General features: G+C 36.9%; 4 protein-coding genes across 4 annotated transcripts; all 4 read left to right on the plus strand.

The window, feature by feature from the left end:
* Positions 1-1348: 1348 nt before the first annotated feature.
* On the plus strand, positions 1349-6706 carry LOC136253858 (uncharacterized). Its single transcript, XM_066046519.1, has 10 exons — positions 1349-1651; positions 1953-2151; positions 2266-2458; positions 2719-3020; positions 3206-3314; positions 3737-3981; positions 4159-4227; positions 4322-5242; positions 5355-5528; positions 5765-6706. Exons 1-10 carry the CDS (start codon positions 1349-1351, stop codon positions 6583-6585), a joined length of 3336 nt encoding a protein of 1111 aa, XP_065902591.1. The 3' UTR covers positions 6586-6706.
* A 5129-nt stretch (positions 6707-11835) lies between these two features.
* On the plus strand, positions 11836-12415 carry LOC136253859 (uncharacterized). The gene is made up of 2 exons (XM_066046520.1): positions 11836-12142; positions 12197-12415. Exons 1-2 carry the CDS (start codon positions 11879-11881, stop codon positions 12413-12415), a joined length of 483 nt encoding a protein of 160 aa, XP_065902592.1. The 5' UTR covers positions 11836-11878.
* A 1661-nt stretch (positions 12416-14076) lies between these two features.
* Positions 14077-16481, plus strand: LOC136253860 (aqualysin-1-like). The gene is made up of 6 exons (XM_066046521.1): positions 14077-14379; positions 14677-14875; positions 14990-15182; positions 15435-15736; positions 16003-16030; positions 16364-16481. The coding sequence occupies exons 1-6, from the start codon at positions 14077-14079 to the stop codon at positions 16479-16481; spliced, it is 1143 nt and encodes a 380-aa protein (XP_065902593.1).
* A 36-nt stretch (positions 16482-16517) lies between these two features.
* Positions 16518-17997, plus strand: LOC136253861 (von Willebrand factor-like). The gene is made up of 4 exons (XM_066046522.1): positions 16518-16608; positions 16814-16885; positions 16980-17869; positions 17932-17997. The coding sequence occupies exons 1-4, from the start codon at positions 16518-16520 to the stop codon at positions 17995-17997; spliced, it is 1119 nt and encodes a 372-aa protein (XP_065902594.1).
* Positions 17998-25893: the final 7896 nt, after the last annotated feature.

A 25893-nucleotide genomic window follows, 5' to 3' on the forward strand; every position in this document is an offset into this window, starting at 1 on the left:
ACATACCCTTATTATAGCTATACTGCATGCACAGCTATGTTTTGGAAAAATAACAAAACTTGACAGAAAAGGTTGGAATTACGTACAATAACTGCTTATTATGATTAGCATAAATAATGGACATGCTCTGCATGTAAACATGGCATAAATTATTACGTAGCTAGTACGTAAGTCTATTTTAGCAAATATGATGAACATACACTATATACTCTGATAGCATACCTTAAATGGTTAATCCTCATATCAATATACATTGTTTCTGTGAGTTGTTAAAATAATAACAATGAAGTATAAACACCATATAACTCTAATAGTTGTGTTCATATTTGGTCATCTTATAGGTACTACATCAGATTCACACATGACCATGATTATGAGAACTTGTACATCTGTACGTATTCTATGTTACTATTGTAACTATTGCATTGTGGTGGTTCTCATCAAAGAGTTCATACTTTATTTATTTAAATCATGTACTTAAAAATACCTTTTGACAACTGATAAAGCCTGCATTTAAAAGCACATAAATACAGTATATTATGCCTTGGCACTCTTTGCTGCACCAAAAGGTTTTGTGATGTGATACCTCAGCATCTGATTCTCTGTTTGACACAAGTTAGGGAATCAATGAATGCCAGATTATAGGGGTTCACTGTATTGGTACGTTCACCTGGCTGTAACTCTAATAAGAAATCTGAGATAGACGATCATCTGTCAGTGTGTGTGTGTAGTGTGTACACACACTACACACAATAGTTACAATGTGTGTGTAGTGTGTGCACAGTGTGTGTAACTATTACACATATATGGTCAAAGTTCATTACACACTACGAAGTGATGGTAGTCAAAGTACGTACTAATAGACTTACTAATAGGATGAGCAGGAAGCCTATAGAGAAAGGAGAAAAAGAAGCCACCAGTGAAAAAAGGGTCTCCAGGGAAAAAAGAACCTCTAAGCTCCAATTTCAAACTGTTTTAGACTAACTATGAATTTATCTGTTAAAATATTATTCATAGAGCTAATTGCATTCACACCTCCTTGTTGCCTAACCCGAAACCCCCCTCTGTAAATTTCTAGATCCACCACTTAGAGGGACTGCTCCAACTATAAAATAAGGGATTCCACCTTTTGTTGGAAGCCCAATGGGATCTCTACAGATATGGTGGTAGTCAGGATATTGTAAGCCACACAAATGATGATATAGATAAACCACAAACTGTAAACTAACAACTATGAGAACAACTATAAAAGCATCACATTTGTCCATTCTCATCATCTCTACAGTTAATACAGATTCTTAAAATGTGGCTGACTAAGCTGACGATTATAGCTTGCTTGCTATTAGCTATGGGGTATGCAAAACGTACCCGACTAACCGGGAGACCAGCAAAACCGGTTCCTGAGCCAGAAACCAATCCCATGGAGAGTGGGTGCCTTGCTGAAATGCAAACACAGCAAGAATTTATGATACAGTCTAACCTCCCTAGAAGATTTCTGGTTGTTGCGCGTAAGGGGAGTAGACGTATGTTTGGAAGAACATTTGATAATGTAAATGGACTAAGCAACATAAAGATTGCTGCAGCAGGAGATAGTTACAACATCACTAATGGAATATCTGTCATCACCACTACCAGTGATGGAGCAGAGCAGGTTAGCTACTGTAGCAGGATTTTTCCAGCAACTTTATTGAACAGTTCTGTAGTAACTACATACACAAGGTACCCTACAAAAGTGCTAGACTTCAAACGATACATACATCCGTGTACAGTTCGGGCTACTGCAGCATAATTATCATATACTTAGTAGTTGTACTACCCTATAACTAGTAGGATACTGATAGCAGTGGCTGACTATGAACAGGGAACATATATAATCAACTGTTGAGTTGTTCATAGCATGATATACATGTAAATATACGGTACTCATGTGTGCACATCTATTCATATTATAGATATTGAAAAACAAAAATGTTGAACGAGTAGAAGAAGACAAGCCAATGTGTGTTGACTTGCTGAAACCAGACAATGAAACAGAAACAGACAACGGTAGAAGTCGACGGTCATTCGAACCTGATGAAATTTGCTGGAACATTGATCGCCTTGATGAGAGATCTCTACCTCTTGATGGTGATTACTGTCCTCCAGTTCAAGGTCAGTAGCTATATCTGTTTGATGCTTAAATCATTTCATGTTTATGCCTAGCTATATTGTGTAATAAAATAGTACTAATAATGTGATAAAGAATACGTGTGTGCTGCCTAACAGGAAATGGAGTAGATGTGTACATTTTCGATACTGGTATAAGATACAGTCATCAAGTGTTTGGGGGACGTGCATCATTTGGTGGATATGATGAGTTTGGTGGTCGAGGATATGATGACAATGGTCATGGTACTCACTGTGCAGGATTGGCTGTTGGAAGATTAACTGGAGTAGCATGGGGAGCTAGAGTGTACAGGTAGATAGCAGTTATGCATGTTTTATTACACTGTGCAGGGACCATACTAAAGTATCCTAAATATGTTTACACTAATACAAATGGGACCATGGACAAAGTGTTCTGATTATCAAGGTGTCCAAATTTTAGCATACCATTTTGAGGGACTTCACTGTATATTAAGCTATAATTTAAATTTAAGAATTGCACAGAATGTTTGTCACCTGAAAATATTGACACTCTGTTCCTTAAAGTATCATTTTTAATTCTTTACATTGCAGTATCAAAGTTTTGGATAGTCAGATGAGAGGATTCTTCTCTTACGTTATTAATGGAATCAATCATGTCATCAGTCGTGCCAGAAGCACTGGAAGAAGATCAGTAATTTCAATGTCTCTTATTGGACCAATCACTGCACCTGTTAATGATGCCATCAGAGAAGCTGTTGCTAACAATATAGTAGTTGTGACTGCTGCTGGAAACTTCCGTCAGGACTCTTGTGGATTTTCACCATCTAGTTCACCAGATGTTATTAATGTGGGAGCAATACAAGAAGCTGAAGATCCAGACTCCAGAACACCTGGTAGGTTTAGTGTGACTGTTAAACATGTCTGACTTGTAGGACTTAAAGGCTAATGAATTTGCATGAAAGCAACCTGAGCTTAAGATATGTAACTACGCGTAATTATGTACATATTGTTACACAATCGCAGAAAATGTTTATTGTGACTTGTATAGACTTATGCAATATATATCCATCTGTCCTAGGCCACCAGTTATTTTGGTTCAATTCACGGCCTGATTCTCCTGGTACCAACTATGGACGATGCGTAGACGTACTTGCTCCAGGACAGTGGATAAGAAGTGCTTCTCACAGGTATGTAATATATTATTCACAATGCATACACAAAGCTAGTGGAACCTGTGTATAATGGTCAATTTTGAATTAGCAACTGATCCTTTTTATAGGCAGTAGCCAATAGTTGAAGTTATGAGTGTAACAGTGATTCATTGGCTTGTGGTTATAATGTAACTACTTAATGTGATGCATATCACAATGCATACATTTGTAGGGGGAAATATTTGTGACCTTGTGGCAATGGTCACTTCTTGTGAATGCTTAATTCAAGTGACATCTACCAATGTATCATAGTAGTAGAATTCCTTAACCATACGTACCTTGTGGCAATGGTCACTTCTTGTGAATGCTTAATTCAGGTAACATCTACCAATGTATCATAGTAGTAGAATTCCTTAACCATACGTATTATAATTTTGTGTTTAATCTTTTTAATTTAGGAGTGACAGGGATCGTGATTCAAGGAGTGGTACTTCCATGGCTTGTCCCACGGTTGCAGGAGTTGTTGCTCTGTTACTACAGAGATTTCCAAGTTACACTCCTGCACAGATCAAACGACAATTACAAGAAGAGGCTACACAAGGAGCTATCAACATGAGAACATATCGAGGGGGTTTTCTACCAACAATAATACAAGTAGAAACTACTAATAGACTTGTCTATACTGGAAAATCCAGACAATGTGGTAAGCTAGATGTTTTTAGAGACATGCATTATAGGACTAAATCATGCATATGTATGTGGTTATGGTACTCCCTGCTTTTTGTCATCAACACAGTTTCCTGTATAATGAGTAGAAGATAGCTAAAAATGCCCAACTCCCTTACAACTATTATGCACACTGATTGTGTTTTTACTGTAGCTGCAGAACCTGACCGGCCTTCCAGACCACCAGGCCCTACTGTACCAACAACACCTGCACCTATACCAGGTAAGTACATACATCGGTTATATGTATACACATAAGCAAGTAATTCTTAGATTATACTGATATCCATTTAATGTACTATTTATTTTTCCTGTAGGTTGCTATTTCAATGGTATTTTCTATGAGCATAACAGAAGAATGTCTCAAAACTGTTCATCAAGCTGTATATGCAAACGGGGCACATGGAAATGTCAACCAAGAGATTGTTACACTGATTACTGCCAAGCTTATTCCTATGGTCACTATAGAACTTTTGATGGTAGCCAGTACACTTATCTTGGAAGCTGTGAATATGTATTGGCAAAGCCATGTGACAATGATGACTTCACTATAACTGTCACCCAAAGAGCTCTTGACTCAAACAGTGTATTGATTGACCAGGTCACTGTAACAGTTCCAAGTCAAAATCTTGTCATTGTGCTGAGGGGAGGTGACAATCAGGTAATACTTAATGGCAGGAATTTTGCAGCAGTTGATGGTAGCATGATGTCTGTTGGAGAAGTTAAATTAGAATGGATTGGTAGCTATCCACATGTTACCTTTGAAGACAGAGACTTAGACATCTTTTGGGATGATGCTGGTAGTGTACAAGTTTCAGCTAGTAAGAGTTTAAGGAGACAGTTGTGTGGCTTATGTGGATTTTACAATGGAGATGATTCTGATGATTATCGTATGAGAGATGGAACCACAGGCTCTGGTGTTAGGAGGTTTGCTAGATCTTGGCTGACTGAAGACAGTTCAGGAGGTTGCAGAGATAGAAGGCTGAACAACACTTGCAATGAAAGAAATATGAATAGAGCACAAAGAGAATGTGCCATGTTGAACAATGCTCCCTTTGATTCTTGTCATTCTATTGTTGATCCTAAAGTCTACATTGAAAACTGTGAATCCGATTATTGTACATGTGTTAGGACACGTAACAGAGACACTTGTTCTTGTAATGTGTTGGCTAACTACGCCAGAGCATGTGCAAAAGCTGGAGTTGATGTGAGCGCTTGGAGAGATGTAACTGGATGCTGTAAGTCAACTAAAATTATGTACATGGTTAGGTATCCGATAAAAATAAAGTGAAAGCTTGCACAAACAGATGCATCTCTAACACATTAATTGCTTTGTCATTCTCTTTATAGCTGATGACTGTGTTGGAGGTCGAGTATACAAGGAGTGTGGTACTCTATGTCAATCAACTTGTGACAACTACCAGTCACCACCATTTTGTTCATCTGATTGCACACCAACTTGTGTCTGTCCTGAAGGACAAGTATTGAGAAATGGTCAATGTATTGAGACAGATCAGTGTGATGGTAAGTGTATGCTTTACTGTATCACGTATTGTCAGATAGGCATGACAATTAATGTAACTCTTTTACTATTGGTTAACTGATCAGTGTATTGTCACTATTTTAATAAACTGTAATGTAAGAATCTCTAAATTATAGGCTATTACCATAAAAGTAGTGATAATGAACTTTAGGGATACATAGGAAGATTATTAAATTCTTTGGGACAGTATTTTATATCATATACTGTATTTACATAGCACCACCTCCATGTAAGGGAACTTCATTGCCATCCAGCACTCCATTTTTCTTTGAACGCTTTTACCTTGGAGAGCTTGAAGAGTTCATAGAAGAAGGCAGAAAAAGAAACAGAGTTCCTTGCCACATGAACACCTACCATGATAGTCGAGACACTTTGTTCTCAATGATCTTTTGCAGTGTCCCAGATGTTTCACAATATGAAATCGAATATGGTCTTAGTCAAAGGAATTTAAACAGAAGAGCCAATGAGTTAAGGAAAACACACAGAATACACAACTTCGTTTGCTATAATGATGACAAAGACAAATCTCATTGTGTGGCTGTGTTTGAGCCTGTTACAAGACGACAACGGAGAACAGAAAATACCGAACTTATGATCAATGTGCCTTATGACGAATATCAACAAAGACTACTTATTCTAAAGGACCAGGACATGCGAGTCCTCCGTCGTAACATTTATTCTTCTGGTGGAGATCTCTCTGTCAGTGCCATCTTCAGGAGTCCAGGCTATGCTGTCTCCCTTCGTGATGGAATCGATATAAGGGGCTTAGTTCAGTTGATAGAAAGAAACAAGGAACGTGGGTTCTTCCTTTCTGATGGAAATGCTCGTATGGACGGAGACCAAGTCATATACTCAGTTGTGTTTACTACTCAGAGATTTGGTAACTGTGATTACAGAGTGGAATACAATGTCGATGCCATGCAGTTGTTTAACAGAGAGCAGCAATATGCCAGAGAAGGTTGCCACATCACTGTCATCATCCCTAACACTGGAAGTCTCACTCCTCAATATATTGCGGTCTTCTGGTGTACTGACTAAGTACAAATCAAACTTTCCTACTTTGGATTGGAATGTATATTTAATATTATGTATATGATATATGTATATCTGATATACATGTAAATGCATCATTTATCTCATCATTGTTTATTTATTGTAACTGGTTATAGTGATCATGGAAGGGAAGGGTGACATTAGCATATTATATAATAGTTTCTACATTCACTTCTTTGCCAACACATAAGTACTGGACATTTAATTTTAACTGCAGGAAAGTGTAATGCTTTTGAATCTTCCAAAATCTACATGAATGTAGACTCACACTTGCCAGCCTACACACATTTGTATACATGTTATCCTTATGTGTATACAAAAACACACAAATAATTATAGATATAACTATAAATAAAGCAACAGTCCAGTAGCTCACTGCATGTCTGCACCTTCTCAGTCAAGATAGTTACCTCAGTATATGTGAACGATTCAAGTAAAAATGGAACATTATGTATTTTTGTATTTTATTGTAATTAGTAAATACTTTCAATCAAAATTCACAAATACAAAAGTTACATGACTGCGCAATGTCACGTTGAAAATAGTTGGATGGTCAGCAGTTGAGTTGAAATATATGCTGCTACAGTAAAACTTGTCTTAGCGACCACTTGCATAGAAAGGCCACCTCTCCAAAAATTGCCAACTTTATACTCCCATACTGAAAAGATAAGCTACAGACCAACCTTTTTAAAGCAGCAACCTGCCTATTAAGACCAAGAAATCCATTTAGTAATTGTAATTTTCAACTCTAAAAGTATAAATGCATAACGTTCACATTATATTTTTGACATGTTGTAAGTCCTGCTTGCATATGGTTAAAGTAGGTGATTAAAGTTTGCTCAATTTGTCTATGGCATAGTAGTTATAATACAAGCAACTGAATATATTTGTGTGTACATTGATGATGTCCACATGTTACATACACAAGCATACATATATTTGCTTGACCTGTTTTTTGCAGACCCTGGAATCAATCAATCAATGATTAACTGAAGTTCATAGGGGGTATCTATAACACTTATTTTGTGACATAATGCCATTACACCCTGTAATAATAACTGCAGTACTGTGCATAACTACATGTATTGTATTTTATAACATACAGTTAAAGTATATAATGATACTCATGCAACACATACAGTTGGTACTTGGTATGTACATGCTGCACCTCATTCACCATTGTTGTATTATTAATTGCTGTATACACACGCAATACAATTCAAAACAGTCAAGCTGTGAAAAAGTAAATTACAAGTATGGCAGTGTTGTATGTATTATAGTATGGCTACAGATACACATTGTAGTGTATATAACAATTATAATACAATAATCAACAGGACTAACACTATACAAAGGGAGTGTATAAACAGTGGAATGGACTACTGGAATGGTGGAATACTGGAATGGTGGAATGGATTTTTTTAAAGTTCAATATCATCTTTTACATCCAAATAAGTACAACTCCCCTTATGTAAGAAAATAAATAGGATTCCTCTTGAAGTCAGCTCTTTTAGCATAATTCACCTCACCATAGATACAGTTTACCAATATATTGTACTGTAAAGAAAGTTATGAACATGCACAATAGCAGTTTATTGGGAACGCTAAGAAAATTCCTGACTTAACCCTTGTTCCCAAATGATAAAAAGTTAGCTAGCTAACTGATTACATGAATGCATTGTAAAAGTACATTTACTGTATAATGAAGTTTTCATTTATTATCAACTTTACCAGTTAGGCACTGGAGGACGAACACAGAAGGCAGAGCTTGTACAAGGTGTTTACCACTAACCTATAGGAGCCTAAGTGAAAATCTTTGGGTAAAGTGAAACGGGACTATCTTGTAAGCATTTACAATGAGCCTTTTCCATAATTATGTCAGAAAACAAAATTTAAGCCAAAGTTCTTTGTGGCAGTGCCATGTTCCACACTGAACTGAACCACAGTTAGTTTCATACAAGTAATAAAGTATTGAGTTATAAGTCATACAAGTGTTGTGGTGAGGAAAAGTATGCTAAAAGAGCTGACTTCAAGGGGGAATCCTATTTATTTGCTTACATAAGGGGAGGAGTTGTACTTATTTGGATGTAAAAAATGATATTGAACTTTAAAAAATCCCATTCCACCATTCCAGTATTCCACCATTCCAGTAGTCCATTCCACCGTTTATACACTCCCCTATACAAATACAGTTGCAACAGTTTTGTCTATAATTAAATATCTACACTGTAACATATAATGTTATGATATGTCCAGATTTGTAAAACACACCTGTCACACCATATAAATTTTTAAGTTATGTATAGATAAAAAGGATAAAAATTATTATTTAATACCAGAATACAGCTATATGTAATGTTCTAGCTTGTCCTGTTGTATGGATAATTACTTTGATGAGGTAACCATATTTGGATAAATCAATTGTCACATCATACAGTTCACCCACACTTAAATTGTATAATACTTTGTAATTACATTTGCCATATTTCTGTGTGGTGAACAAAGTTGAATATACCACATCTCCATAGTGCAGTTGAGCATTTCCATCAGCAAGGTAGAAACCACATTGTTAGTTAGCTTCTACCAGCCTAACTACGTAGTTGATTAAGAGGTAGGAGGTCTTGAAGAGATTGATCTCAGTACTAGTAAATCATTTGTTGATTTCTTAACATACACGTTCCAACTGAACACAGCTAACTCTGATTTTTGTCTTTTGAGCAAAATTACCATAAGTATGGCATAGCTATGCTGAATTTAGTAAATTTTTGTGCTGCTCCAAGCATGGCAACACATCGGAGTTTGCCTCTGACATTATTGTAACATGCTAGTGTGTGCTAACGATGGGTATCCCTGATCACTTTGGAAGTCTTTGATACATTTCTTTTATACACAGCATATAGAAAAATGTACTGTGGGGGATCATTTTAAAACTATGCATGCAATTTTTAGCCTGGGAAAATTTACAGATTAGGACTGTCTGAGATAGAATCTGAATGCATTTTTTAGTTTTGTCACATTGTGCAACTTTAAAATCAGTATACAGTGTAGTTGTCACTACAATTGTAGGGGGGAGTCTGAAATTTTAGGCGGGGGAGTTCCCCTAATAACTCTACTAGAATAAACACTGTATAATATGCTCAGCCCTCACAATATGCTGGTGGTACATGTTTATATATATAATTATGGTAATTCATGTGACTTAGTGTAAAGTACATTTTCCTAACCAGCCTTCAAGTTATCATGACCAAAGCATTACATGCATTACTAGTTAAAATTCATGTCATATTTAATATTTTTATTTATTAAGGCTTTACAGCACAAGTGCTGAAGGTCTGTAGGACAACTGGTCATACAGCCTGTGTAAAGTTGTAACAGAAAGTGTGTTTGAAAAGGTGGAGAAAGGAGAAAAAATCCATGTATAGATGATGAATGAATTAATCTGAGAATGCAGGAAGTTTTCCTTGCAGGACAGTGGAATAGTGACTATTTATCTAACCTCATGACATCATATAATATTGTGTGGCTATCTTTTTAGGTACTATAATGATGTTTTGTGATAGAAAATTATGTTAATTGAAACCTAACTATAATATGTAAAAAGATACACATATATAGCACAGCAGGAAGTTGAAAATCAGATGAATTTAAATATATTGCTTAAAGGAAGTAGACCGGAAACTACAATGGTATAATTATGATCTAGTTTACATAAATTACATAATGATTATGACCTAGTTAATATGCTGTTTAATATATTTGATATCATCATTAAGTTGGTAATAATAGCCAGGCTATTGTATACTATTAAGGTATATGGCAGTATATGAAATCTGAAACGTCCAACAGCTGAAGTTATTGGGTGGGATAACTTTTACTGTTCCGTAAAGATCATTGTTACATGATGTGTGTAGCTATACCCAATTACCCATTTGACTGAGCTGTTTCTGCTATACATAAAAACAAGTACGTATGATGTGTGTATTTACAATATATGGTATGGTGGTACTGTATATTAGAGATCATGGATGATTGCACTTTCTCATATATAAAACTAGCATTGGTACCTGCCCTGCGTGCAGGATCATTTCTATAGTAACTACAATTCACAGATGAAAAGGAATCAAGCATTACTATTCAATACATGTGAGCTTTATGCTCTAATTGAACACACAGGGACAAAGACACAGAAAAAACATGGCTATAGGGAAATGTATACTTCAGACATAAAGAAACAATAGGTGGATTAATGCTAACAAAGCTATGAAGTATTAATACTAGTACTACAATGCTATCAAGTGTTAACACCAGTACTACAATGCTACACCAGCACTACATTGTTATCAAGTATTAACACCAGCACCAGCACCACAATGCTATATCAGCACTACAATGCTATCAAGTATTAACACCAGCAGTATAATGCTACACCAGCACAATGCCATCAAGAATTAACACCAGCACAATGCCATTAAGAATTAACACCAGCACCACAATGCTACACCAGCACAGTGCCATCAAGTATTAACACCAGCACTGCAATGTTAAGTATTATACTATATCAATGCTGACTAAGCTATTAAGCACTAACAGATGGTGTGCTGTGGTAGATGGTTTGTGTTGTTGGCATGAAAGAACTTTAAATTGTGTGGTTAAAGCAATAAGTAATATGCAGTGCATGTACAATTGGAAAGTGGATTTGAATTCCTGAAGTAATTTGCATTAGAACTTTTATAGCTAGTATGTACAACTTATCATATAGCATTATATAGAACTTCTGATCTTTGGCATTGCTTAGTAGGCATTAGTGTCAACAAACTGACAAATGAATAGTGTTACTTAAAGACTTTGTAATTATGTAATAGTTATGATCATACCATGCATTACCATAGGCAAAGGAGTTTGAAAACATAGGCTAGAGTATGAATGCAACCCTTTATAGTACGTATACAGTTGGAGATGTTACATTTACTATCATACACTACAATTTGTAAGATTGGAAGTTGGAGCAATACCTTAGTACTCTACATGGATGATAGGCTTTACTTTCTGACACTTCTGGCCACTGGTCATGGGTTGTTTACACACACACATACACACACACACTTTAACAATAGGATATTCCAGTTATCCCTATGGGTGGTACTTTCTCATGTAGTACACTTGTCAACAACAATAGGATGTTGTAGAAATTCCACCAGCTCTCCAGCATTGCTAGTTTTGTACTATATAAGGCAGCGTAGCTGTTGTAGTGTGCATTTTTATTGGTCAAGACACAGAGATGGTATCGAAAGAAATTGATGTGAGCAGTATTGTGAATGAATCATTAGATGCTCAAATAACTGGAGTTTTGGGAGATATCTCTCCTATGAAAAAGGGAAGGGGGGCATCATATTTTCATGGAGAGATACTGGATGACAATCGAAGAGTGCGGCTTTATGGTTTTGATGGAGCCATTAGAAAGAGACTTAGTGAAGAGATGGGGAATGCAGTTGTGCTGACTAACTGCCAAGTAAAGAAGGCACGCTACAGCAATGATTATGAGGTAAATATGTAGAGTTAGTATGTATTACAGATAATACTCCTTGTTCTGTGATAGGTGTTAGTTGGCAAAGGAACAACTGTTGAGAAAACTGATAAAACTTTTAATGTTGGCCTGGAGAAAGAAGATGTTACAATAACGCCACTAAGTGAGCTGAACGATGTACCAGAGTACAATAAAATTAACTGTGAAGTCAAAGTCCTGCAAGTGGATGAGCCTGTATGTACATCCAGTGGTAAAATGCTACAGAATGTATTAATACAATCAATACTTTAGAATTAAGGAAGAAAATCCATCCCTCCTGGAGGAGACTGAGTGTGGCCCCGACTAGACATTGGGTGACCTGCAGTTCGATTCCTGGGGTTGGAGGGATTTTTTTCCTTACTTTGGCCCCTTTTCTGTTACACTTTTCCAGCTATAAGTCACTAAGTCTAAGTCCTTGAAATTAGGTTAGGTAATCCTAAGGCAAGTATACACTCACCATGTAGTGTGTATAGAGTACGCATACGTAGAATTTTCCAGCTCGGGGGTCTGGGGTGAATGCTCCGTCTGGAATATAGCTATCACAAGATTGAATCTGGAAGCTATTTTTAACCAAATACACTATTGTACTGAAAGATTGTGGGGGTACAAGATGGATGAATTCAGTTGTAAGCAATTTTAGGAAAACAGAACTACACTTTTAAATGCTATTGGATTATAAGTCAATACATAATAGTGGATTGTCAAAGACATACACAGGATTGGATCTTAAGGTTACTGTAGAGATTTAAAATGCACACAAAAATAACTTCAACTTTGTAGTAGGTATATAGCCACAGACTATTCTGTTACTAATTCAATCTGACTTTTTACAACCATATGGCCCCATCACTATATAACCAGAGTCCAAAGTCACTTACATATACAACTAGTTTTTGGCCACAACTAACCCCCATATAATGTAACAGCATAAATGCTGTGGTATCATTTGAGCTTATAAAGTTGAGCTTCAAGGGGTTTGGGAGTGCAAACCCTGTATGACATTAAGTTTTATTAGCTTCAATTGATGCTATAGATTCAGATAAATGTAGCATGGAACTTTGGTACTGATAAAGCAAGAACAAACAGTTCTCAGATAGCTACTACACCCTTGTTAACTGTATACATGCTAAGAAATTAACTGTTTTACTTAAGCATGTCAACCCAAGCATCAATGTGGCAACAACTGAAAATACCTACTATAATATTAAACTATTTGACAGAAGTTGTTCTCAAAAAGTGATTAGTATATGGCAGGATGTTTGGAGCAATGGTAAGATAGCAGTGCACAGGTCAAGAAAGAACACTGGCAACTTCTTGAAAAAAACGCTATGATGGATGTTCTATTAGAGTAGCTGACTGTTTTATTAGAGTATTTCGATTTTTAGCAGCTTTTAGGTTAAGTCTCACACCGAAAGTATAATTTGAACCCTTCTTAGTAATTCTAAGTAAAGATTAGCCATTCTCCCTCCTCTTTCCATCTTTTCATTGCCCATGCATATGTATAAGATGCAAGTGCACCTATACTACAATTTCTAGAAGCTTCCTAGCTTGCACATGGTAAAATTTTGGAGGGGGGGTGCTTCAGCACCCAAAGCACCCCTCCTAAATCCGCCCTTGAACCTGAAACCTCCTCTGAAAATTTCTAGATCCACCACTTAGAGGGACTGCTCCAGTTATAAAATAAGGGATTCCACCTGTTGTTGGAAGCCCAATGGGATCTCTACAGATATGGTGGTGGTCTGGATATAAGCCACACAAATGATGACATGGATAAACCACAAACTGTAAACTAACTGTTATGAGTCCAACTATAAAAGCATCACATTTGGCCATTCTCATCATCTCTACAGTTACTATAGATTCTTAAAATGTGGCTGACTAAGCTGACGATTATAGCTTGCTTGCTATTAGCTATGGGGTATGCTAAACATAGCAGACCAACCGGGAGGCCAGCAAAACCGGCTCCTGAGCCAGAAACCAATCCGATGGAGAATGGGTGCCTTGCTGAAATGCAAGCACAGCAAGAATTTATGATACAGTCTAACCTTCCTAGAAGATTTCTGGTTGTTGCATGTAAGGGGAGTAGACGTATGTTTGGGAGAACATTTGATAATGTAAATGGACAAAGCAACATAAAGATTGCTGCAGCAGGAGATAGTTACAACATCACTAATGGAATATCTGTCATCACCACTACCAATGATGGAGCAGAGCAGGTTAGCCACTGTAGCAGGATTTTTCCAGAAACTTTATTAAGCAGTAGTAACTACATACACAAGGTACCCTACAAAAGTGCTAGACTTCAAACAATACATACATCCGTGTACAGTTCGGGCTACTGCAGCATAATTACCATATATTTAGTAGTTGTACTACCCTATAACTAGTAGGATACTGATAGCAGTGGCTGACTATGAGCAGAGAAACATATATAATCAACTGTTGAGTTGTTCATAGCATGATATGCATGTAAATATACAGCACTCATGTGTGCACATCTATTCATATTATAGATATTGAAAAACAAAAATGTTGAACGAGTAGAAGAAGACAAGCCAATGTGTGTTGACTTACTGAAACCAGACAATGAAACAGAAACAGATAATGGTAGAAGTCGGCGATCATTCGAGCCTGATGAAATTTGCTGGAACATTGACCGCCTTGATGAGAGATCTCTACCTCTTGATGGTGATTACTGTCCTCCAGTTCAAGGTCAGTAGCTATATCTGTTTGATGCTTAAATCATTTCATGTTTATGCCTAGCTATATTGTGTAATAAAATAGTACTAATAATGTGATAAAGAATACGTGTGTGCTGCCTAACAGGAAATGGAGTAGATGTGTACATTTTCGATACTGGTATAAGATACAGTCATCAAGTGTTCAGGGGACGTGCATCATTTGGTGGATATGATGAGTTTGGTGGTCAAGGAGATGATGACAATGGTCATGGGACTCACTGTGCAGGATTGGCTGTTGGCAGATTAACTGGAGTAGCATGGGGAGCTAGAGTGTACAGGTAGATAGCAGTTATGCATGTTTTATTACACTGTGCAGGGACCATAATAAAGTGTACTAAATATGTTTACACTAATACAAATGGGACCATGGACAAGTGTCCTGATTATCAAGGTGTCCAAATTTTAGCATACCATTTTGAGGGACTTCACTGTATATTAAGCTATAATTTAAATTTAAGAATTGCACAGAATGTTTGTCACCAGAAAATATTGACAATCAAAGTATCACTTTTTAATTCTTTACATTGTAGTATCAAAGTTTTGGATAGTCAAATGAGAGGATTCTTCTCTTTTGTTATTGATGGAATCAATCATGTCATCAGTCGTGCCAGAAGCACTGGAAGAAGATCAGTAATTTCAATGTCTCTTATTGGATCAATCACTCCACCTGTTAATGATGCCATCAGAGAGGCTGTTGCTAACAATATAGTAGTTGTGACTGCTGCTGGAAACTTCCGTCAGGACTCTTGTAGATTTTTATCATCAAGTTCACCAGATGTGATTAATGTGGGAGCAATACAAGAAGCAGAAGATCCAGACTCCAGAACACCTGGTAGGTTTAGTGTGACTGTTAAGCATGTCTGACTCGTAGGACTTAAAAGCTAATGAAATTGCACGATAGTATTCTGAGCTTACGATGTGTAACTATGCATAATTATGTACATATTGTTGCACTATTGCAGAAAATGTTTATTGTGACTTGTATAGACCTATTCAATATATATCCATCTGTCCTAGGCCACCAGTTATATTGGTTCAATTCACGGCCTGATTCTCCTGGTACCAACTATGGATGATGTGTAGATATACTTGCTCCAGGACAGTGGATAAGAAGTGCTTCTCACAGGTATGTGATATATTATTCATTATGTATACACAAAGCTAGTGGAACCTGTGTATAATGGTCACCCTTGGATCAGTAACTGAGCCCTATTATAGGCAGTAGCCAAGAGTTGAAGTTGTGAATGTAACAGTGACTCATTGGCTGATGGTTATAATGTAACTACTTAATATGATGCAGACCACAATACATACATTTTGAGGGGGAAATATTTGTGACCTTGTGGCAATGGTCACTTCTTGTGAATGCTTAATTCAGGTGACAGGTACCAATGTATCATAGTAGCAGAATGCCTTAACCATACGTATTATAATTTTGTGTTTAATCTTTTTAATTTAGGAGTGACAGGGATCGTGTCTCAATGAGTGGTACTTCCATGGCTTGTGCCACTGTTGCAGGAGCTGTTGCTGTGTTACTACAGAGATTTCCAAGTTACACTCCTGCACAGATCAAATGACAGTTACAAGAAGAGGCTACACAAGGAGCTATCAACATGAGAACATATCGAGGGGGTTTTCTACCAACAATAATACAAGCAGAAACTACTAACAGATTTGTCTATACTGGAAAATCCAGACAATGTGGTAAGCTAGATGTTTTTACAGACATGCATTATAGGACTAAATCATGCATAGTATGTGGTTATGGTACCCCCTACTTTTTGTCATCAACACAGTTTCTTGTATAATGAGTTAGAAGATAGCTTTTTATCTTTAAACTTTGGTGAAAACAAAACGCCCAACTTCCTTACAACTATTATTATTATGCACACTGATTGTGTTTTTACAGTAGCTGCAGAACCTGACCGGCCTTTCAGACCACCAGGCTCTACTGCACCAACAATACCTGCACCTATACCAGGTAAGTACATACATTGGTTATATGTATGTACATAAGCAAGTAATTCTTAGATTATACTGATATCCATTTAATGTACTATTTATTTTTCCTGTAGGTTGCTATTTTGATGGTATTTTCTATGAACACAACAGAAGAATGTCTCAGAACTGTTCATCAAGCTGTGTATACAAACGGGGCACATGGAAATGTCAACCAAGGGACTGTTACACTGATTACTGCCAAGCTTATTCCTATGGTCACTTCAGAACTTTTGATTGTAGCCAGTATACTTATCTTGGAAGCTGTGAATATGTACTGGCAAAACCATGTGACAATGATGACTTCACTATAACTGTCACCCAAAGAGCTCTTGAATCAAACAGTGTATTGATTGACCAGGTCACTGTAACAGTTCCAAGTCAAAATCTTGTCATCATGTTGAGGGGAGGTGACAATCAGGTAACAATTAATGACAGGAATTTTGCAGCAGGTGATGGTAGCATGATGTCTGTTGGAGAAGTTAAAGTAGAATGGATTGGTAGCTATCCACATGTTACCTTTGAAGACAGAGACTTAGACATCTTTTGGGATGATACTGGTAGTGTACAAGTTTCAGCTAGTAAGAGTTTAAGGAGACAGTTGTGTGGCTTATGTGGATTTTACAATGGAGATGATTCTGATGATTATCGTATGATAGATGGAACCATAGGCTCTGGTGTTAGGAGGTTTGCTAGATCTTGGTTGACTGAAGACAGTTCAGGAGGTTGCAGAGATAGAAGGCTGGATAACGCTTGCAGTAAAAGAAATATGAATAGAGCACAAAGAGAATGTGCCATGTTGAACAATGCTCCCTTTGATTCTTGTCATTCTGTTGTTGATCCTAACGTCTACATTGAAAACTGTAAATCTGATTATTGTACATGTGTTAGGACACGTAACAGAGACACTTGTTCCTGTAATGTGATGGCTAATTATGCCAGAGCATGTGCAAAAGTTGGAGTTGATGTGAGCACTTGGAGGGGTGTGACTGGATGCTGTAAGTCAACTAAAATTATGTACATGGTTAGGTATCCGATAAAAATAAAGTGCATACACTAAAGCTTGCACAAGCAGATGTATCTCTAGCACATTAACTGCTTTGTCGTTCTCTTTATAGCTGATGACTGTGTTGGAGGTCGAGTATACAAGGAGTGTGGTACTCTATGTCAATCAACTTGTGACAACTACCAGTCACCACCATTTTGTTCATCTGATTGTACACCAACTTGTGTCTGTCCTGAAGGACAAGTATTGAGAAATGGTCAATGTATTGAGACAGATCAGTGTGATGGTAAGTGTATGCTTTACTGTATCACATATTGTCAACTAGGCATGACAATTAATGTAACTCTTATACCATTGGTTAACTGATCAGTGTATTGTCACTATTTTAATAAACTGTGATGTAAGAATCTCTAAATTATAGGCTATTACCATAAAAGTAGTGATAATGAACTTTAGGGATACATAGGAAGATTATTAAATTCTTTGAGACAGTATTTTATATCATATACTGTATTTACATAGCACCACCTCCATGTAAGGGAACTCCATTGCCATCCAGCACTCCATTTTTCTTTGAACGCTTCTACCTTGGAGAACTTGAAGAGTTCATAGAAGAAGGCAGAAAAAGAAACGGAGTTCCTTGCCACATGAACACCTACCATGATGGTCGAGACACTTTGTTCTCAATGATCTTCTGCAGTGTCCCAGATGTTCACAATATGAAATCGAATATGGTCTTAGTCAAAGAAATTTAAACAGAAGAGCCAATGAGTTAAGGAAAGCACACAGAATATATACAACTTCGTTTGCTATAATTATGACGAAGACAAATCTCATTGTGTGGCTGTGTTTGAGCCTGTTACAAGACGACAATGGAGAACAGAAAATACCGAACTTATGATCAATGTGCCTTATGACGAATATCAACAAAGACTACTTATTCTAAAGGACCAGGACATGCGAGTCCTCCGTCATAACATTTATTCTTCTGGTGGAGATCTCTCTGTCAGTGCCATCTTCAGGAGTCCAGGCTATGCTGTCTCTCTTCGTGATAGAATCGATATAAGGGGCTTAGTTCAGTTGATAGAAAGAAACAAGGAACGTGGGTTCTTCCTTGCTGATGGAAATGCTCGTATGGATGGAGACCAAGTCATATACTCAGTTGTGTTTACTACTCAGAGATTTGGTAACTGCGATTACAGAGTGGAATACAATCTCGATGCCATGCAGTTGTTTAACAGAGAGCAACAATATGCCAGAGAAGGTTGCCACATCACTGTCATCATCCCTAACACAGGAAGTCTCACTCCTCAATACATTGCGGTCTTCTGGTGTACTGACTAAGTATAAATCAAACTTTCCTATATATTTTGGATTGGAATGTATATTTAACATTATGTATATGATATATGTATATCTGATATACATGTATAAATGCATCATTTATCTCATCATTGTTTATAATTATTTATTGTGACTAATTATAGTGATCATGGAAGGGAAGGGTGACATTAGCATATCATATAATAGTTTCTACATTCACTTATTTACCAAACACATGAGTACTGGACATTTAATTTTAACTGCAGGAAAGTGTAATACTTTTGAATCTTCCAAAATGTAGCTACATGCATGTAGACACACACTTGCCAGCCCACACAAATTTGTATACATGTTATCCTTATGTGGATACAAAACTCACAAATAATTATAGATATAACTATAAATAAAGCAACAGTCCAGTAGCTCACTGCATGCTTGCACCTTCTCAGTCAAGATAGTTACCTCACTTTATGTGAACGGTTCAAGTAAAATGGAACATTATGTATTTTTTGTAATTAGTAAATACTTTAAATTAAAATCCCAAGTGCAAAAGATACATGACTGAGCACTCCCATGTTGAAAATAGTTGAATGGTCCAGTTGAGCTGAAAAATGCTGCTACAGTAAAACTTGTGTTGGCAATCACTTGCATAGAAAGGCCACCTCTCCAAAAAATGCCAACTTTAAATTCCCACACTGAAAGGATAAGCTACAAACCAACCTTTTTAAAGCAACCACCTGCCTATTAAGACCAAGAAATCATTTTTAATAATTTTAATTTTCAACTCCAAAAGTATAAATGCATAACGTTCCGTTATTATTATTTGAATCGTTCACATTATGTTTTCGATTATGTTATAAGTCTGTGTTGCATGTGGTTATAGTAGGTAATTAAAGTTTACTCAATTTGTCTATGGCATAATAGTTATAATACAAGCAACTTAAGTAAACATTTTTGTGTGTGCACTGATGACATCAACATGGCTGTCACATGATAGGATGATTCTCCAGACAAGCACCAGCTGTTATTGAAAGTGGTATTAATGTAAAGTATTCATCATAAAGATATGGACTGAAGCACACATAAAGGATTGTCTTGTTCAGAAGATTTAGTCCAAGTATCACAATGTGGTGTGTGAAGAGAGGATATTGCTTATGTTAAAGGAAACATTAAAGTGATAATAGTAATAGTATAGATTCATTGACTAATCTGATCATCAATATTACTGCAAAGCATTACTCTTGCACCAACCACAATTGTGAGTAGCAATTACTTACAAAGGAACATGGTGAAATCACACAAATCAAAAAAATTAAAATTGCAATAATAATAATATTACTAGATGAATTAAAAATTGGAAGCTTTAAAATAGGAATAGGGATTGCTGAAAAAGCCATGAAACAAGAAGGGATCACTGGGGTGGTAATGTAAACCACAAATCCCTATTTTGACTCTCTGTCATAAATCTTTAGTTACATGCTCTGTCATTTTGCAAAGTGAGTCAAAATAGGGATTTGTGGTTTACATTACCACCCCAGCAATCCCTTCTTGTTTCGTGGCTTTTTCAGTAATCCCTATTCCCATTTTAAAATTTCCAATTTTTAATTCGTCTAGTTTGTGTACTTTTTATTAATCCAGTAATGGATTATGAAGAAGACTGTTGTGAATAGTGTAATTTTGCATTCTGCATAGTGACATCGTCAACATTTCGGTACACACATGAAGCTGATCAAATTGCAATGTGCATACATACTGAGAGTCTCCTAATATGAGCTACATTTTACATTACTGGTGCCTTTAATAGCTGTCAAATTCAGTGCAAGGATTGTTGTTATACACTTGACTTCATTATCAGGGTGAACTCCCTTCAGACTGGAAGAGGGCATATGTAACACCAGTATACAAGAAAGGCCCGTGTACTAATCCATCGAACTATAGACCTACAGTATATCATTGAATAGTATTTGCTGCAAGTTGTCGGAACATATCATCTCCTTAGCAATATCTTCTCATGTTGACTACAATTATCATGTGTACAAATTAACATGGATTTCTTTGATTGATAATGAAGACTGTTGTGAATAGTGTAATTTTGCATTCTGCATAGCAATGCATGCTGTCAACGTTTCAGTACAAACATGAAAATGATCAAATTGCAATGTGCATACAGACTGAGAGTGTCCCAATATGAGCTACAATTTACATTACTGGTACCTTTAATAGCTGTCAAATTCAGTGCAAGGATTGTTGTTATACACTTGACTGCATTATTAGAGTATTTACATGACTGCTCTATTAGAGTATTTAATCTGGATAACCCACCCACGTACAATAATCACGGCGCGAAAAAAACCACCTTTCAACAAAGTCATCAGCCCACATTAAGCTTCCTGGCCTGTTTAATAAAGACAGATTCTATTAGCCACAAGCAGCGCACACCAAAAAACTTAACTCTGAATGGCGTTGAATGAAAAACTTAACTTTGAAAGGGTAATGGCGTTTTGGCAAGAAGAAATTCCGGCCCGGTTTAGGCTGTTTCCATCCGAAAACGAAATCAAAAATAGGTCATGCACACGCACAATGATCCATTCGGTAAGCCTTGCTACTTTTTATCCCAGGATTCTCCTTGTAAGCTCCGTTATGCCTGTGAAAGAATAATACTGAATTATGAATAATAATAATAATAATAATTATACAACCAAGTACTAAGAATAATACGCCGAAACGCAGTTAAAATTACGTCATAAATAAATAATAAATAAATAATTAATTAATGTTTGAGAAAACCACGAGGCCTAGAGACATAAACTAACCGGGGATCGATATAGAGCAGTTTCAAAACCATGGTAACTAAAAATTACGCAATGGACCACACCCAAATCGCCATGTTTTTGTACCAGACTGTTTCATGTTGCAAGTTGAATTCCTCGCTAAATTCATGCCAAGACTTATTACGTAAGTAAAATAGATGCCAGTAATAGAATAAAGTATGTAGGTGAGTTATTAGGCATTAAAAGATCCGTACTACTTCCCAACAGGGCAGTTTCGTAGGAAAGAGAAATGCGTAAAGATGGATTTGGCCAAATTGCGACCTATTCACCGCCCAAAGGTGGTTAAAACTAGGGGAAACGCATGCAGTATAGGTCTTTATCCAGCACCACAGCATTGTAAAGCCACATCCAGCCATCCCCGAGTTAACCAGAATCGCTCATGTGGTGGGATTCCCACTCCGTGTGAAAAAGCAGAGAGCAAAATAAGACCGCTAAACTTTAACTGATGGTTGATTTCGACAATAAAACTTAACTCTAGCAAAATTCACCACTAAGAGTCTTATTTTGCTGGCATTTTATCACAGTTTGGTAGTACGCCATCACCGTTCTCGTGCCTTTCAGGAGCTCTGGCTAATCCTGGGATAGCTGGATGTGGCTGTACGCTGCTGTGGTGCTGGACAAAGATCTATACTTCAAGTTTCACGTAGTTTTAACCACCTTTGGGCGGTGAATAGGTCACAATTTGGCCAAATCCACCTTTACGCATTTCTCTTTCCTACAAAACTACCCTGTTGGGAGGCAGTACGTATCTTTTAATGCCTAATAACTCACCTACATACTTTATTCTATCACTGGAATCTATTTTACTCACGTATTAATAAGTCTTGGCATGAATTTAGCGAGGAATTCAACTTGCAGCATCAAGCAGTCTGGTACAAAACATGGCGATTTGGGTGTGGTCCATTGCGTAATTTTTGGTTACCATGGTTTTGAAACTGCTTTATTCGCCTGTGAACGAAGGCACAAACGTATAATCGTTGCGCCCGTTCGTGCTGATGACTTGACCATAGTGTAATTCTATATAACGCCCAGTACCACACCCTTGCTTAATTACAGATTGCGCGAAGGAGAAGATTAGCGAATGTCCGTGAAGTGACTTCAAGAGAGGGAAAGGCCACTTTACACGTAAACAAGAAGATCACAAGTAAGTTTTTATGTTTGTAACGTCTCAAGTCTCCATGCCAGCTGCCAGTCACATAGTTAACAATACAAGAAAACATTAAAACACATGCCACTCTCTTTACATTATGAAATACATGTAAACAGTCTTGTCTTGTGCAGCGAACTTCCTTTGTGCTGGTGTCAGGCAATTCAATACTGACATGCTTAATCTTTTTTGCCTTCACCTGGCTTTGCTAGCTACTATAGGCTCTGGCTGGCTTGGCTGTCTTCCTTTATCTGGTTCATCTGGCTTGCATACTCCTACAGTATTGTGTAGCTATCTCCTGCAAGTTGTGTATGCATAATTATAGTGTGTCACCCATCACTGTGCCATTGCTTCACCATGCACTGATGAACCTTATTTAGCTCTAGTTGATGTTGATACTTTACTGTATATTGGCTAATAATTTTTATCTGTTGATATTGCCTATAATGTATTGCTGCATACAATACTGTAATAATGCATAGTTCTCTCCTGTATGTTTTGTATACATAATTACATATACTGTGTACACATCACTGTGCCATTACCACAACGATGATGTACTGGCACTTAGCTACTGGTGGCCTTTAATTACGATTGTGTTGTATCTGTCACTACTGTGACATATTGAGTTGATTTGGGGATCATTCCTTCACCACCTAATAGGGGGCTGTCACATTGGTGTATGTACTTGGTTGTATGTGACGCGGTCCTAGTAATAATAATAATAATATGAACAAACGGGCATATTTCAGTTTTGTCTGAAATGCACATACTGTTTCCTTTTCACTTGATACTTACTAGTGGACCTATACTCATTGCAAAGAACCACCAGAGGGTTGTTTTGAGTTGGAGGATGCTTTTCAAGGTGGTTTTTAGGTGTGCGTTCTATTAGGATTTTTGCAAAAAACATGGGCGATCCCTATTATGAACCCACTATCGTGATTCATGATAGCCACATCATGATGACTACTATAACTTTTAAAGAATTATCACATGGCGGCTGAACTGAAGTAACCTAATTTGCTGATGTAATACCTTGTTATATAATCCACTACCATAATTAGCTTTATTTTCGTGCAAAAAGTTTGTGATAAAATTTTCATGTAAAATTATTTTCATATAACTCACGTGAATGACTGTTCTACTAGAGTAGTTCTACCTATGTAAGAAATGTTCATATAAATTTTGCATACGATATTATTTTACAACAAAAAACAAGCAAATTAAAATATTATTTTTATCCCCTGCCCACTGGCATCATTTTATTACAGTGTATATTATGTATCTAATCAAAAACAGCCAAGCTGTAAAAAAGGAGTGCGGCCCTTGAAAAGGCTATGGTGAAAAAAGATGTGAAATCCAAGGTGGCGGCCAAGAAATGGCTGTGATGGTAGGTTAATGGTAAAAATTTTAATAACGACAATTCAGGTGAATTTTGTGCCAAGACCAAGCAGCACCAAATTCACCTGAATTGTCATTATTAAAATTTTTACCATTAACCTACCATCACGGCCATTTCTTAGCTACCACCTTGGATTTCACATCTTTTTTCACCATAGCCTTTTTAAGGGCCGCACTCCTTTTTTTACAGCTTGGCTGCTTTTGATTTGATTTCACTTCTTTTTGTATTTGTATACCCCAAAGCCGGCCTATGGCCAGCTTTGAGGCTTTTTAACCTATATTTTTTTCTTTACCACAGGAAAAAGAAAAAGATGAAGCAGATTTTATCAGTAAATGTACAAATTATATATATATATATATATATAATGCATGTATTTATTACATGTCAATTAATCCCCACAGGATAATTTGCAGTTGATCTCTCTACTGGGTGACTTGCTTGTACGTAGATAAACTCTTTACAGGATTCTCTCTACAGGGTGACTTGACTCTAGCTGAACTCTCCGCAGGGTTATCTATTTGTAGTTGAACCCTCTACAGGGTGATTTGTTTGCAGCTGAACTGTCTACAAGGTAATTAGCTACCGCATTTTATGAATTCACAAAATGCGCAGTGCAATTTATAAACTGCGCAAATTCACAAATTGCGCCTATGTTCAGGCCCGTACGCAGGAATTTCAAAAGGGGGGTTCTAAATTGAAGCAGTAGGTGATCCCAGACACGGGGGTCTGGGGGTGCCCCAGACGCTGAGAAATTTTTAATATTCACTGTCCTGAGAATAGCTTCAAATTGTTTAAATGCAGAAATGCATTCACTGATTAAAAACTTCTCACACATCATTGTGTTGACACAAATTCCTCTTAACATGGGCCCATTGCACACTAATGCATCATTTCTAAGACTGTTCAGGGTGATTCATTTGAGCTATAAGCTAAACCTTACATTTCACCATTGTCCAAAATGGATGATAAAAACAACTGACAGACTCACACACTTGATACTTTAGAATTCATATCATTGAATGCAACAAGCCAGGTTTACTTGTGTTATAGTTAACAGTCTATCAGTCGCAGTGTCCACCCAGTCTGATGTTTATCATTGCTATTCTGGGACAGTCTTATTAGAAAATATACGATTGGAATTAATTGAAATATGTGTATAGTATAGCTCTCAGTGTAGTATGGTCATGGATGGCCTTATTAAGATACTGTAAGTAGAATAATAGAAGCCTTAGCGATAGAGACAAAACCACTGTCTGGATTCATGCATCATTAAAGTGGTTTC

This window comes from Dysidea avara, chromosome 4 (assembly GCF_963678975.1).
Source record: "Dysidea avara chromosome 4, odDysAvar1.4, whole genome shotgun sequence".
Classification (NCBI taxonomy): domain Eukaryota; kingdom Metazoa; phylum Porifera; class Demospongiae; order Dictyoceratida; family Dysideidae; genus Dysidea; species Dysidea avara.

Bases quoted from the DNA above. Each gene is read 5' to 3' on its own strand.
- LOC136253858 (XM_066046519.1), top strand. From the start codon at position 1,349: ATGGGGTATGCAAAACGTACCCGACTAACCGGGAGACCAGCAAAACCG. The intron at 1,652-1,952 runs GTTAGCTACTGT...TTCATATTATAG, and splicing joins CCAGTGATGGAGCAGAGCAG to ATATTGAAAAACAAAAATGT. The intron at 2,152-2,265 runs GTCAGTAGCTAT...GCTGCCTAACAG, and splicing joins TTACTGTCCTCCAGTTCAAG to GAAATGGAGTAGATGTGTAC.
- LOC136253859 (XM_066046520.1), top strand. From the start codon at position 11,879: ATGGTATCGAAAGAAATTGATGTGAGCAGTATTGTGAATGAATCATTA. The intron at 12,143-12,196 runs GTAAATATGTAG...GTTCTGTGATAG, and splicing joins GCTACAGCAATGATTATGAG to GTGTTAGTTGGCAAAGGAAC.
- LOC136253860 (XM_066046521.1), top strand. From the start codon at position 14,077: ATGGGGTATGCTAAACATAGCAGACCAACCGGGAGGCCAGCAAAACCG. The intron at 14,380-14,676 runs GTTAGCCACTGT...TTCATATTATAG, and splicing joins CCAATGATGGAGCAGAGCAG to ATATTGAAAAACAAAAATGT. The intron at 14,876-14,989 runs GTCAGTAGCTAT...GCTGCCTAACAG, and splicing joins TTACTGTCCTCCAGTTCAAG to GAAATGGAGTAGATGTGTAC.
- LOC136253861 (XM_066046522.1), top strand. From the start codon at position 16,518: ATGAGAACATATCGAGGGGGTTTTCTACCAACAATAATACAAGCAGAA. The intron at 16,886-16,979 runs GTAAGTACATAC...TTTTTCCTGTAG, and splicing joins AATACCTGCACCTATACCAG to GTTGCTATTTTGATGGTATT. The intron at 17,870-17,931 runs GTGAGCACTTGG...GTACATGGTTAG, and splicing joins GTGCAAAAGTTGGAGTTGAT to GTATCCGATAAAAATAAAGT.